Source organism: Nymphaea colorata, chromosome 10 (genome assembly GCF_008831285.2).
Source record: "Nymphaea colorata isolate Beijing-Zhang1983 chromosome 10, ASM883128v2, whole genome shotgun sequence".
NCBI lineage: Eukaryota > Viridiplantae > Streptophyta > Magnoliopsida > Nymphaeales > Nymphaeaceae > Nymphaea > Nymphaea colorata.
In genome coordinates, this window is record NC_045147.1 from 2,346,199 (window position 1) to 2,361,947 (window position 15,749).

The 15,749-nt window shown below is 37.8% G+C and overlaps 1 protein-coding gene across 2 annotated transcripts; it reads left to right on the forward strand.

The window, feature by feature from the left end:
- The first annotated feature begins 1,900 nt into the window (after positions 1-1,900).
- LOC116262398 (putative transferase At1g60990, chloroplastic) lies at positions 1,901-10,912 on the forward strand. Of its 2 annotated transcripts, none has more exons than XM_031641737.1 (12): positions 1,901-1,980; positions 2,726-2,827; positions 4,459-4,492; positions 5,864-5,937; positions 6,026-6,091; positions 6,214-6,278; positions 7,207-7,294; positions 7,390-7,455; positions 8,690-8,855; positions 10,027-10,110; positions 10,265-10,392; positions 10,475-10,912. In XM_031641737.1, exons 2-12 carry the CDS (start codon positions 2,732-2,734, stop codon positions 10,643-10,645), a joined length of 1,038 nt encoding a protein of 345 aa, XP_031497597.1. In that variant the 5' UTR covers positions 1,901-1,980; positions 2,726-2,731; the 3' UTR covers positions 10,646-10,912. The 2 variants fall into 2 exon arrangements, with proteins under 2 accessions (XP_031497597.1, XP_031497596.1); XM_031641736.1 differs by having other exon boundaries at positions 1,905-2,615.
- Positions 10,913-15,749: the final 4,837 nt, after the last annotated feature.

Sequence of the window (15,749 nt, forward strand, 5' to 3'; positions counted from 1 at the left end):
TGTTTGGCTGTTGATGTCACTAAATTGCTCTCTTCAACATATAACTTGAAGTGAATGTTCTCTTCGAAGACCACCTTATGTAAGATGTTTCTATGGTACAACCTCAAAAGGATTTCTACTTCATATTTGTGCCATTAAATTGCAATGATTCTTTAACACCGGTCATATTGTCCACATTCTTATATCTATACTAGAAGTGATTCATAAGTCATTACTCATGTTATTCAACATATGCCAACAAAATTTCTATTAAATATTTAGGTCTTTTCTCCTATTTTGACATTGAAGCCACCCGACTCCCAATGGCCTTCTTTTGGCTCAACAAAATGCATGTTTGATTTACTAGAGCACACTAACGATGTCTAGATCCAAACTAATCTCCACTTATATGACCATTAAGACCAAGCTTCCTTTGCATTTTCTATGATGGTGAACCCTTTGCTGATCTTACCAAATATTGCTTGGTGATCTTATCAAATATTGCTAGGTTGTAGGTTCCCCCAAATACTGATGTGGCGATGGATCTTGCCTTTTTGGGTTCCTCTCACTACCACTTATTGGTCTACAATCAAATGAATCCTTCAACATGTACAACCAAATGAATCCTTCAACATGTTATGCATACTCTTCATTGCAATCTTCTTGTTTGTCTGATATTTTCCTTCTTCATTATTACAAGTCTGCTAATGGCCTTGTTGTCATTTCCAAGAGTACCTGCAAGTAACATGCTGTTAGTCATCCTAGCATTAAGGCATAATAACAAAAGAAATTGAGTAGTCTATGGTTTAGAGTTCTCTCTCACTTGCAATATCTTCGTTTCTTTTTCTCTAAGTTTTGTTAACAATGCTGATGTCCCCTACCTGTCTGCCAATCATGTTTTTTGCTATAACACTAAATATGTTGAACTTGTTATGCATTTCATCCATAACCACATTGGCCAAAAGCATCTTTTTGTTTGGCATGTCAGCGCATTTGACTCGTTCCCACCCTTTTCGCCCATGAGAAGTTGACGCAACAGCTTGGAATGGGGGCTAGTGGGCAGGCAGCCTCCATTTTGTATGTAAGGACATCAACCTCTTGTGCTGCAAAAAAAAAAGGTCACTGATATGCAACTTAAAGCATAGTAGCAGGCAGCACCATGAGTCATCAAAAACAAACTTTGTACCTTATGGGAACAAGGGGTTAGATGAAAACTTCAACTCTCTGTTGAGTAACTCTCTGTTGAGTAGTGGGTTTGTCCGGCTCACTCGAAAGTCTCACCCCTTTTCTGCCTCCACTTTTCCAACTCTATGTTTGCTTTGTGTTGGCAGAACTTGCAAGGCGTGTTAAGAGATAGAGAGAATAGACTCCACTTGAGTTGAACCACGTAAATGTTTGTTATGATTGTGAATGCAATTTTGTGGATTATATACCATGGGTGGCAACACAATATGCCAAAGCAAGATGTGTCAACTAAAAATACTAAGTTAGGGTCGTGCACCCAAGAAGTTTTACCACTGCAGGTTTTTGAAGCTAAATTAACTTGGAAATACATGCAAATCTGGATTTTCACATTAGACAACGTATTCTTATCCATATTTAAGTAGATTATGGACTACAGAATATACTAAATGTAACTATGCGTTTGTTACGTGGAACAACCTCTACTTTTCTAAATTTAATTTGATTTATGAATTATGATGTAGAAAATTTAATCAAACTCACTTCAAATTCAAAAACAAAGACCATCACGAAACGCAAATGTGGCTTAAGAGGCTTTCAATGACATTATTCTCGGCCCTCTACCATCCCAAGCTAAGTAGGATTTGGGTCCATACCTAGTATCATACGAATCCGACTCGTACTCTCCCAAGGACGGGTAAGTATATATGCATGCCTCTAGGGTGCCCTCATTTTTCACCGTGGAGAGAGGAAAAATGAAGCTTGTGGTTTTCTGCTTCGTAGCCACAAGTCTCGGTCTGCGCCGCTCTCTCCCTACAGGCATGCACAGAATATAATGCTTGCAAACACTATCTCTTCGTGGTTTGCAAGTTTGGCTTTTCTGTTACATTTCCATCCCTCTCCTCCTGTTCTTGTTTTGTTTCTTAGGTGGTTTCTGTTGTTCCTTTCATAAAACCATCATTCCAAGCGCTCTTTCTTCTTTTTTTTCTGTTTTTCTGATTGGTTTGAACTCATATAACTCTGTAATCTCTTAGACTGCACCGTTTTCTCGTGTTGGCCTCTTCTTCTTTTTCCTTCCTATGGTTTTCTTTGTACATTGATTTTCCTTGATTATTGTGGTTAGTACGAATTTTCTTTTTCTTTTTCTTTTTTGTCATTTCTTCTTTCTGGCTGCTTTATCCCTTTTGGTCATCCATCAGTTTTTGAAGAATAACTTGATGGGGAGTTCCTCTGTTTGGTTTAGCCTTAGTTTTCCACAGAATGTTGGTATTTTGGCTCCGAGGAATTCTCTGAAGTCTGTGGAATCTGGGTTTCCTGGTACCAGTTTTTTGCCCAGTAGGTTTTTTCCTAATGGGAGGATCAGGGTGGGTTTCTTGAACCAAGCAAAGCTCTTGAGGCGAGCTGAAGTTTCTCCTTTCGATTTTGAGCCACCTCCAATCGATCATGACCTGCAAGTTCGTCGGTTGCCTTTTTTCTTGCTTTATCCTGGTGTTTTTCTTCTTTGATTGTTTTATGTAGGCGGGCCTTTAGTTCGTTTACTGAAAATTGCTTTTGGTATACGTAGGATGCCATGGTGGCCTTAGGAGCTGAAACCTTAGAGGATGGAAGTGTAGAGACTTTTGGGAACGATGAATTGGCACTAGAAGCAGTAGAAGAAGGTGTTGCGGTGGGCTCTTCTTTATCCTTTTAGTGGCGTTTTCGTATTTTAACTCTCTAGCCCTTATTCCTAAATCCTATTCAGGTTGCCGATTTTTTTTTCTTATTTTTATTTGCTCAATCGTTGCTTCGTTTTTTTGCTGTATGAGGCATGCTTTTCTTTGTTCCGATATTCTACATCTCCATAGAATTGGAAGCTCTGATGATAGCACTTATAGGCCCATTCAGTAAACGGTATATAGATGAAGAAATTAGTTGAGACTTCAGTGTGGTCTGGGACATGGTTCAGCACTTAAGCTATAATGGTTGTTTGGTGGTTAACCTCTCGGCAAATTAGTTGCTCTCGTGTTTGTTTTCATTCTTAGGGCATCTCACATTATAAGTCCGCATAATGCAACGCAAAAGTATGAAGTAAAACTGCAGATGTCTATGAATACTTTAACTCTTTGCAAGTGCCATGCACATGGGACAATAACTCTGGACCGCAAAGCTACTGTTTTGTTCATTGCTGGTGTAAATTCGGAAACCTTGGGTCCTTAAGTTGATTTACTCCGGCCTTGTTGAAGCCGGGAACTTGGTCCACTTGATAAAATGAAGGAAATGTCACCTTTTCAATTGCTTAATCCAATTCTGTGTCTCTTGCTTGATGTTGTTTCCGTAAATGGTAGTCACCCATATCACTCTCTGCGAAGTTCTGGGATCCTTCAAGGGATGTAGATTTAACAAGTTTTCTTTTATCTTTCTTGCAAACACTTAAAAAAACTTTTCCGAAACATAAAAAGAAGCAAAATTTTAAAAATCAATGCATAAAAAAATGAAAAAGTGGCCTTTGTCAAAGGTTTAAAAAGAATTGTAATTTTAATAAATTGGGAGATGTATTGCCAATATAATCGGCTGACCTCAAAATGACGATAACGTTCCGATGTTTGCAAAATAATGGAGATTTTTGTGAGCTTGCCGAATACATGTTTAGTTTAAATTGTTTTGACGAGAAACTCAATTTTTTATTGCAAAATCTTGTTGAAATGAAGATTGTTTATATATTTCTGGTTAATGAGTAAATTGCTACAACTCATGATATTTTCTATTGAAACTTTTTAGGTCATACTTGTAATACTTTTTCATTCTCAACTTTTCTGGCGTTTTGAAGAGACTGATCTGAATGTGTTTATGTACGCCTTTTCTCATCGCGGTTAAAGAGAAGACTGGTATTTAGCTTGTTGATATGGCAAATCATGTTTCATAAGTTGACACTCTTAACATGTGGAACAGTGCTTGCACTTTGAATTGGCACGTTGCTTAAAGAATTCATGCATGCAATGCATTTTGTATTTTACTCTAAGAAGTTGAATCCAAAAAGTAGCCTAGTTTGTGTATCTTTATAATGTTATGCTTGTGGCGAGTCCCAAATGCAAGTTTCTGTTCTTTGTCTTGCTCCTCCATGAACTACTGTATTAGGGCCATAATTTGAGTATTACGTGGTTAAATATTTGGAGATGATTTTTGACATTCCAAACCAATTCCTATGATTTTAAAGTAACACAGGTTCTTTCTTATTGTCACTGTTTTGAGTTTTTCTTGAACTGGTTGCATCCGTTACTAGGGAATGCCTACTAATTCTGTATTTTTTTCAAAACCAAGGTTGTGGACCTTTCTCATTTTGGACGAATTCGAGGTATGCTTTCATTTTTTTTCCTTTTGAAGTATGGTCACCCTTGCTGTTTATTTTGCCATTGTGAGCATAAAGAAGTCTCTCTCTCGACAATGGTTTAGATATATTTTAACTTCTGTTATATTTGTTTTGATGTGCATGAATGTTTTATATGGTTGTTATATCTGCATATTTTGCACATACAACATTATGGAAAAAGATTTAATGCCGATGGATGCTAAGTTGCTAACACAGTTCTAAGAAGGAAAGGAAGCGTGTGTGAGCAAGTTTGTCAATAATTTCATACTAGAAAATGGCATTTTGTCCACTTATAACAGTAATTGGAAATACTTTTTCATATTTTTAAAGCATTCATTTGTAAAAAGAAGAAGATGGTGTTGATGATGATAATGATGGAAGGGAAAAGACAAGGAAAGAATAAAAGCAAAGAATTTAAGCACATTGGTCAACAAGGAAATCTGAAAGCATTTGAGTTTTTAGTTTGGAATGTTTGTTAACTGAGATAATTAAATTCCACCTAGTTTGCATCATTAGTTCCTGAACTTGAAGTAGCCCCCATTTCTCGAAGTTTCTAAAAGTGAATGAGTGGCCTGCAGACTTGGTATCCAACATGCATAGAAGCATTTTAGGTTGGATGGTGGGGCATAAATTTAACATTGGATTATGTATTATTTTTGCAACACTTAATCACATTTTTTTCAGGATGCAGCTGTTTTACTCTTTCTGGATGCTAATGCTCAACTACCTTCATAAGATCATGATATGAGGTGTCTGTTGGAAATTTTATTCTATACATGTAATTTTGGATTCCTGTGGATTCTACTTGGGAGTGAAACTACATAAGAATGGAATGGTTCATTCTTCTTGGGTAATACTGTTGAAATAATGCAGTTTTTTCATCCTGAAATTCTTTAAGAAGAATGGATGAAGAATAATTGAAACCATTAAGATAAAACATGATGCACAAGTAATAGACTAACAGTACATAAAATGAATTTATAAGATGCCTTTAGGTAATGGAAAAGGCAAATAGGAACTAAACCTATGACTATGATCTAGAAAAAGAGACAGTTGTGTCCCGATTTGATATATTAGGTTATAGCTGTTAATTATGTTAACTTCAAAAAAGAGACAGTTGTGTCCCGATTTGATATATTAGGGTATAGCTGTTAATTATGTTAACTTCGGATATGTATATCACACTTCTGACATCTGAAATATCATATATTAATCATTGCCACTGACTTGAACTTAATAGATGGCACTCAGAGCATGAAGTGCTCATTCTTTTCTTTGAACTCTTGTTCTTTGTATATACAAAATTACTTTTTTTTTTCTCATGCAGCTGTATCATTATGTTGTATCTAAATGCAGTAACTGGAGAAGATCGTATTAACTATCTACACAACCAAAGCACAGCCAATTTCCAATCCCTTGGTGAAGGACAGGTGACAACCACTAACAACTTGGTTTTCAAAATATTCTCTTTCTAGTTCAAAAACTTGTCTACTAACAAGATCATTATCTAAAATGCAGGGTTGTGACACTGTTTTTGTGACACCAACAGCACGAACCATTGATATCGCACATGCATGGGTTATGGTGTGCTGCTGCTTTTTTAATTCCTTCTGTACTTCTGGAGGCTTCTCTCCTGATTCTCATGTGTTGCATTTATGTTCTTGACCTAGACCTGATGACTTCTCATTGCACTTGCTTGTTTACAGAAAAATTCTGTGTTGCTGCATGTTTCTCCAGAAACCTGTAGCAGCATAATTGACATGCTCAACAGGTATCCTTTCCTTCAATAGATCTGGTTCTCTTTAATATGTCACATAGTCATCGCCTTTCATCTTTGTACTTCTTCATATTCTTATAAAACAAGGATTTTGATTTCTGAGGCACTTGGGTTGGTAAGTTACGTTCATTAAGTTTGATGCATGGCTTGGTTTCCTGATCTATTATCTATTCTCTAATTTGACAAGAACGTTATTGAGTATATTTGTCTTGTGCTGGGGATTATTCCATCTATGGTTCATTTCCTGTATCGGGCTTTAACCACATAACTACTATACCTCTTGGCCAAGCTACCATTCGGAAATGGCTGGGCCAGTTTGTTAATTCCTGACCTAAGAGTTGTTATGCTGACAGTGTTGAAATACCTCTCTATGTCATATAGATAAATAGCTGTAGATATGGTGAAGCAGAGAGAGTTAATTTGGATTTGACCATCTCCCCTTTTTGGCCAGATTTTTCCATCTGACTGCAGAAATGCGGTCGGATCACCTCTATGACTATAAAAAATAAAAACTGAAATGTGATTTTAGATTGGACTCATGACAATCAGATTTCATTTTTTTCCCCAAGCATATAGTTTTGAACATTCCTGCCACGTCCCTTGCAGTTGTCATTTATGAAAAACTGCAAGAATCCAGCCAAAAAAGGCTGAACAGCCCCGGGGCCGATCTGAAGCATAAAAACTTTCGTTCAGCCACCCCTTTGGGCATTCTTTGTAGAAAAAGTTAATTATATTAAGTCATTTTAAAGTATAAAGGTACTTTGATTTGGTGTCGTATGAAAAAGTTGACTGCTTAACAGCCAGCACTTTGTATCTTTCCTTTTAGTAAAGAAAAAGCATGTTTTCTGTTAATTTATGAATTATGACAGATGGCATATCTTCAGATTTCTTTTTTATGTTTTCATTTCATGCATGGGAATAGGTACATATTCTTCTCAGACAAAGTAGAGGTTCAGGACCTTACAAAAACCACGTGCTTCTTCACACTCATGGGGCCCAAAAGCAGTGAAGTGAGGTTTTCTTTGAATTTTTGTTTCTTGCACATTTATACATTTTCAAGCTACCCTTTGGACATCTATAACTTTTATTTTTCATGTGAATGTAGGTGATAAGTAATTTGAATCTCAGTGACCTTTTGGGCAAACCGTATGGCACACACCATCATTATAGCGTAAGGAAAACGGGGCTATCATTGCAATTTTGTTGCTTGAAAGCTTGTTCTCAGTAGTGCTATTGTCATTGCCCATCTGACAATCTTCCTCCTTTTGACTTGGATACCCTTTTATTAGAATTTCTGAAGGTGCTATTTGTTGGTTACTTTATGGTATCACTTTGTATATTTTGCAGCATCTCCTGGTTTGTGAGTTTACATGTTTACTGATCTGGGAAGTTGGCCAATTGGGAGCTCAAGAAAATTGTGCCAAAAAAATCAGTTGAACATGTAATGTAAAGGATTGTCCATGACTGAAACTAGACAACCGTAAATCCAGACAATGGGGTTTTGATGTTTGTGAAGAGCTTGAAGGAATTGTTAGGTCAAGAGGTCCAGCAAGGAATTGCTACACCTGGAAAAAGACAATATATTGATTATGTAGTGCAAATACCAGGACCATGAAAAAATAGATTGATTAGGTACGGCAAATACTGGAAGTCCTTTTGGACCTTTCAAGAACAGAGTAACTGCTCTGCACACATCCTAAACTTACTCTTCCTTTTAAGAACATCCCCTGATGCTGTGAAGCTGATTTTCAAGCTACTGGAAGGCACTCACGCTCTTTTCTGCATTCTGGACGGCAATTGGCAAGCTAGATAAGTCAGACTTAGAAGTTCATAGTAAGAGGCTACCTTGTGTACTGAAAACTTCACTTTCTTTTCAATTTGAAGGTCTTAAATCCAACCACCCACTGAGGTGATGGAACTTTTGTTTGCTTTATTGCATATCATTTAACTTGTTTTGTTAGTAAATAGCTGTATCTAAGAGACATTAACACTTAAAATTTGTTAGTAAATAGTATATCACTTCCTTGGATTTCTTTGTTTTCGTAGAATGCTTCTGTTTCGTCTTTAATTAGCTGTATATACTGATAGCAATGGCATGATAACTTATGTTATGCCATGCATGAATGCAGCATCTTTTCAATTATTTTCTTTCTTTCAATATCATATTTCAGACAAAATTAAAGAAGTAATATTAAGGAAGCCAGTAGTTGCCCCTTTGCAAATTGCAAGTGATACTTTTCCTTTCAACAGTTTGTGCTCCTATCTGTAATTAGATAGAAGTACAGGGATAGAGAAAGTTCTTTGAATAAAATATTTATTTAGATTACTCATTTAGGCATTTAAGTCTGCCATATGTCTTTTGGTTCCCTTTCATGAATGTATCTTCACATTTGACCATGTAATAGGTGAACAAGGCGCCAGTTACTGTGGGTGTTGGAAGTGTCTTATCAGAAGAAGGCTTCTCCCTTTTACTGACACCGGCAAATGCTGAACCAGTCTGGAAAGCTCTCCTTACCCTGGGTGCAGTTCCAATGGGCACTAAAGGGTGGGAAAGACTAAGAGTCCTCAGAGGTTCTCTCTTTCTCTCTCTCTCTCTCTCTCTCTCTCTCTCTCTCTCTTTCCGCCACCTGCATGTTTGTGCATATGACACAAAAGATAGTCATTTTCTGGACATGACGGCACTGGAAATTGGCCTTCAAAGTCCTATTGTTTTTGTTTGCCATCCATTTATATCTACCGTTATCAAGACAAAAAAATGCTGGCAGGGACTTGCTCTTCCAGTGGCTTGACTGTGTCAATGTGGTTTGACTTTTTACCTTATGACATGTGTACGAGTTGTGGCTGGCACGTCTATGTGCCAGCATGGTTGGCACCATCCTGTATGAAGGGCAAAAGGGCAGCAAAGCTAATGCTGCACACTGCCTCTATCCAGTAAACAAGTATGCTGAGGTGTATGTGGCAAATCCACAGTGCATCTACACACACAGGTAGCTTATTGGGTTCTGCTATTGTGATATGCAAACTGGTGCCTTATGCTTAGAGAACCTACTTATGCATCAAACCTCCTGTTGAAAGAATTGGGCTTTTACCTTGAGCATACTTAATTTATCCGATTGAACTAATAAAGTCTGTGCCTTTAGTTTTCTTGCCATCATATGTCATCACAGGTATGATCTCTCTCTCTGTCTCTCTCTCTCTGACACATGAATATTATGCATATCTTACTAATGGAGCTATGAAACTCCTGAGCAGAATTTGCTGTTCTTTTTTGTCTCAACATTGACTGACCACTAGGATATCATTGATCATTTTGTACCTATGGTCCTTATCTCTAAGAAGGTCTAGCTTGTTTGGTGTGCAATACGTGTGATTTCTCTCTAGGTCATTTTGTTGTCAAAATTAGGCATAGACCTTCAATGGCGTGCTAGCTACATTTCTGTGCCGACTGCAAAAAGGTTAGGAGATTCCAAATGACTCCCAGGTGAAATGTATATTTGGAAGTACTTGAGTATAAATCCAGGAGGCACCTATGAATGAGATGGTACTTGGAAAACTTGCAACAGCAAATTATACGGGTGCACATGATACTCAGAGAGATGGGTTATTATTGCAATTTTAAAATTCCCTATCTGAATGTTTTTGTATGGGAGTTTAAGAAGTAGATTGTACTTTGTAAAATAATATTTAAGGATGAAGACTGGTTGTTTTCAGTAATGCTTACCAGGGTGTTTCATGAATGCAGGGCGTCCAGCTCCAGCCAAAGAGCTCACTGATGAATACAATGTCCTCGAAGCCTGTTTATGGAAAGCTATTTCCTTAAATAAAGGTGCTTTCTCCGAGGTTCACTTGCATTTGAAATCCTGTTTGTGTCGGCTTTGAAGGAGTAAAACTCATACCAAAGAGTAGTGATTGACGTGAATTGGGATGGTTGGGGATCTCACGAGGTCAGGATGTTAATATGCTTTTACTTTCACTTTCAGGATGCTACAAAGGACAGGAAACCATTGCTAGGCTTGTCACCTATGATGGTGTCAAACAGAAACTTTGGGGAATTCACTTAGATGGCCCAGCAGAACCAGGAAGTGCCATCACAGTGAATGGCAAAAAGGTAGGGCTTTGAGTAAGAGATTCTTCTTTTCACCTTCAGAAACAGTAGCTAAACGAAGGATGTATTTATGGGTCAAAACTAGGTTGGGATGCTAACAAGTTATTCAGCTGGAAGCAGAGAACCTAAGCATGCAGGACTCGGCTATGTTAAGAGGCAAGCATGCACTGCTGGTCTAGAGGTAGTTATTGGAGATGCTGTTGGAACACTTGTTGACGTTCCTTTCTTGATCCAACAACCTGAAAAGACAGAATGAGAAAAAGAGGATGATTAGCTTCTGCTCATAGTAAAGAATTTCAAGAAGAGTGCTTGAGGGCTTTTAAGACCAAGCTGGGGACACAACCTGCAATGGACATCAATCTGCCTTAATGAGACCTTGTCGCGACATAAGGAGCATTACAGAGCACATGAACATCCAGTTTTCTGATTCCTTAGCAAGTTACTCTCCATTGTATTTTGACAGCGTAGGTGACTTGGATCGACCTTCCAGTAACCCAATTTTATCCCTTTTTAAATTCTTTAACATTTGTAACCAAGCTAGCCACCAATTTAGTTAGATCGATCATCTGTGCAAAAAGAGCATCTCGTGAGTCCGGTTACTATTTGGGACACTCCATCTATCCTTTCTCTTGGGGTCGACTCATTTTATTAAACCCACAAGCGTGTTCTCCAACTTGTGTGTGTTCGATACAAATTTCGGGTACATTCATAGTGTCATGGCTGACTCCTTTAGTTCGGGCAGACTCTCAGACACAGGAGAAGCATAGAATACTTTTAACAATTATTTTATGAATATATCCTAAATTTAAGGTAGACTTATGAAACATTCAGCTAAACGGCACCTAAAGATGTCATTAAAATGATTGGCAATGAGGACAAAGGGTGTCACCACTATGTTCCTTACTAACAACTGTACGGGGTTGAGACGTCTACACTAGGACATTAAAGAAGCTTGGTTTTTTATGAACTCCTGTAGCACACTAAAGTAGGAGATGCCTGTGTTTGGCCTGAATCCAATTGATGAATTGGGAGCAAACAAGATCAGTTCATGCCCATATTTGTGTTTTCACAACCAGATCAGTTCATGACCATATTTGTGTTTTCACAACCCTCATGTTATGTATTGATAGAGTGATATGGATCAGTTTTTCAACCCCGAGGGGTAGTAGCGCATTGGCGGCAAGGCGGTCCACTTCAAAGGGGTTTGAGGTTTAAATTTTGGTTGTTACGACTCAGTGCGTCATTCTGTGACCTAATAGGTCTCAACGCAAGCTCAATGAATGCTGGGGGTGGTGGGCATAGGGGGGAGGCACTTGCCTCTCTTAGGAGCAGACAAGCTGAAACCACTCGCCCTAATATATATATATATATATATATATATATATATAATTCAACTTTTCAAATGGGCTCCACACAGTTAACGAGGCTGCACTCACTAGATTTGGCTATGACTCTTAGTGCGGCTGAACAAATTGTTAGATACTCACTGCCAAAGCCAAAAGTTGGGCTGAAACAATAGGGACAATGGAGGAAAACGAAGGGACACGTGAAAGTTGATCACAGGATAAAGTTAATTTCAAAAGTAAAACCTTCGACGAAAGTTTCACGTCTCACAAGGCCAATTGAATGACAAGGGCTATAAAAAGAATTCCAAATCAAGCATGATAGCTCCAAGCAACTATATGTGTGAACTACCAATACAACACCATGAAGAAGACCAAATAATCCTTGCTCCTTATTGCACGCTTTGTTTGGTTAGTTAGGTGATGCCCTACTCTTCCCGATGTCAGATCTAAAGTTGAGCAGTACCAAGTGAGGAAAGCCAAATACAACCTGCAATACTTAATATGGTGATTATGAAGTCTTCATGATGCCATTTGAGTTTGCAGATACCTTCACCACACGATGCGCAAGATCTTATTTCTATTTCACAAGAAGTTTATGATAGTCGATCTTGATGATATCATATTTTATAGCAACAATGTGAAGGAACACAATGACCGTTTATAGATAGTGTATCAAGTATTGAATGGGAGAGGCGCTTTTTTCAGGTAAGAGGAAAACAATGACTTTGTCTAAGTTGTTGGGCATGACAAGTTGCACATGGATGATGAGAAGGTAAATATCACCCAAGACTAGGATCCACCGTCAAAAGTTTTTAAATTGCAGTCTTCCCTTGGATTGGTCAATTGTTGCATGTGGCCTGCAAATGGCCCTCCGCTCATTTCAGAAAAAAAGCTTGACTATAAAGAAGGCAATATCAAGATGCTTTCAAGAGGCTAAAAACGGTCATGGGAATAGTACTTCAGTTACCCAACAATCCAAACTATTCTAAATCCACATTGATGCCTCTGATTTTGTTACTCTGCAATATCTTAATGCAGAAGAAGGACAACCTCATTACCTTTGAAGGTTGAAAGACTCTCAGAGGCAATATATGCACGACATAGAAATAACAAGATGCACTACCTTTGCATTTGGTAACACCACTTGTTGGGTACCTATTCATAACAAAGGAAAGCTTACTGGCAATTGATTGATTTGACCGCACTTTATTGCACAGGATGAGGAAGAACAATGTTGTAGTTGATGCTTTAAGTGACAAAAAAGAAGTGGCAGATGTGTAGCTGAAGTATTTTGAAACACATTTAAAGCATGGTTGCTCGACCATATTCGTAAAAGACATGAAGCAGGACCAGATGGTGCTACATCTCATCTCATTGTCTAAGTCAGGGAGGACCCAACGTTCTAGTTAAGCGACATCCATCTTCGTGACAAAAGGAGGGCTCCTTTTGTGTTGTGTAAGTTCATCTATGCTTAGAGCTACTCAAGGAGTAGCATTTGGTAGGTCCTCTAGAGTTAGAGTAGACATTTGGGCTTCTTGAGCAAGGTTATTGAAGAGTACATCCAAAGCTGTCTGCTAGAAAGAGTAAGGAATGAATAAAAAGATAATATTAACTTTTTGAGCCCCCACGCATCTCAGCATGTCTTCCTAGAAAACATATTTATGAGCTTCTTCTTATCTTGAGGCAAAATGACTTCAACTTCATTTTGGTGCTGGTGGATTTTTCATATCAAAATACATCAACTTCATCACCATTTTCAAAGAATGCTCCATTGGCGAAGTAGTTCATTAAATACATTATGAAATACTTGATAATTTCTAAAAGAAGTATGTGTTGCTCACATCACACGCTAGTTATTGTGTGAATGTTTCATCTACTTGGCTTTAACATGCTCGTTTCCACTTACAGAGGGATGAACACATAGGGTGCATCAATAGTTTATTGGAACTTGGTGCCAGTCTTTTCATAAACCTGTTATCTAACTTATCAAATCTGGACCTCTAATTTTACATTTGCCACATATCATTATTCATGTAAGCTAAGGTTAAGGTCCTCCTCGTTTTGAAGAGTCATATGCAGGTATTGCAATCAAAATTTTTCTCAAAGGAAAAAACTTATTCAGCGGCATGTGCATACTGGCATAATTGGATCCCTCAAGTAAATAAATATCATAAAATTATATATATTGGACCCAATAACTAGGATAAATGGGTTAATCCAAATCTGAATCCACTCAAACATGAATCCCACATAATAATCATATTCAAAAATTAAATGGATAATGTCATTCAAAAAATAGTTTTGGCCATTATATTTTCAACTAAACCTCTACTTTCTTACATACTTAGAATCTATGGCCTGGATGATTCCCATTACTTGTGGTATATAAGGGTCTGGTAGCTATATGTTTTCCTATGCATGTGAATAGATATATGTGTCTGCCAACTAATGAAGATTTTGACTTATCTCCATGAAAAAAATTGGGTACCTACGCCAGATTAGCAGTAGGTACATTTGAATCTAGAGAAACAAGAGAGAATAGTTGCTTGATTTGCTCTTCAAAATAATTGATACCTGGTGGAGTCCTGATTGCGGCATGGATCTGAAGGAGTTGGTGCCTCGGGCTGCAGCGCGCTAGCTGCCGGTGTACACAAAATGAGCATAAGCTGCCTGTGCATGGTTGCGTTTGGATGGTGGGTAAAATGGGTAGCCATGGAGGGCATAGCACTCGTTCTTGATATGGCCTGGTCACACTCACGGCAGCCACACACAAGCTCTTGCGCTGAGCCATGCATAGTGAATCTCGTACCCTTTTGCATAGAGAGTATTTAAATTAGACGAAGGAATGTGGAGATGCAACGCAGTTTTTTTTGTTCTTGTTGAAACATATCGTGTACGTGCATTAGGTATCCCCGGTAAGGGATTCATGGCCAGGATTAGATTTCGAATGTTCAGCTCGATGAGGAATTGACATACTGTTTCTCTTGCCGATAAGGATCTAACTTAAGTACCGCATGTACAATCAGGAATTCCCAATATAGGAATTCGGTTCAACCCACAAGGCCTCTAAAATTAAACCACTAAAATTGGCAGGCAACAGAGCATCGCTCTTGTGAATAATCAGAAATTGGTTTATAAATTGGAAAATCTTCTAAATCAAATGGTAATGTCCTTAGAAGCGGAATAAGCAGCGAAGATTAAATCATGTCCTTGCAAATATGCCAATCTGATAACACAGAAATTGCTTTTCATGTGGTAACATTGACAAAAGGAGATCTTTCTTTTTGGCGTTGATCTTCTTAGACCCATGCCATGTAGCGTAATTACTACCATTAATGTGATTCAGACTAAAACCCACACCTGGGTAACATATAAATGATGTCTTTAGCTTTAGCCAATTAGTTATTGGCTGCATAATACTCGTATGGAATTTTTCTAAACTGAGACTTTATGTATTATTGGCCAAGTCTCTCATTATGAAACATGTGTATTGCTATTAACGCGTTTGATTTATTTCCAGTAAATCTTAATAATAAGGTTATCGATGCCCATCTTTAGCTCATCCACCAACTGAAAATGAAAGTGCACTAGCTACTGACATAAATATTCATATGAAATGCATCTTCCAAACTAAGTTAAAAACATAGAGAAGGAAGCTTTCAAGGCAGAAAAGAACTACTGAATCTACAACAATTTCCTTCCAACAGATGTAGATTTTGGATAATCTCAAACTTCACATATTTAAGGGACAAAGGATTGAAAGTATAGTATAGATTAAGCTGTGGACGGTCTAGGTGAAGTAGAGCCACATTTGATTGTTTAAAAATTATATAAAATAATTACAAAGCAATAAACAACTATTGCATTGTCAATTTACTCGTAAGATATATCAGAGAGAGTCCATATGTTATATATCAACAACTACACTAGATGGATGGCATGCTTAACGACTTAGTAGCACAAGAAAGTCATCTGGGTATGGATTCTAGGAAAGTAAGCTGAGTATTGACGGCA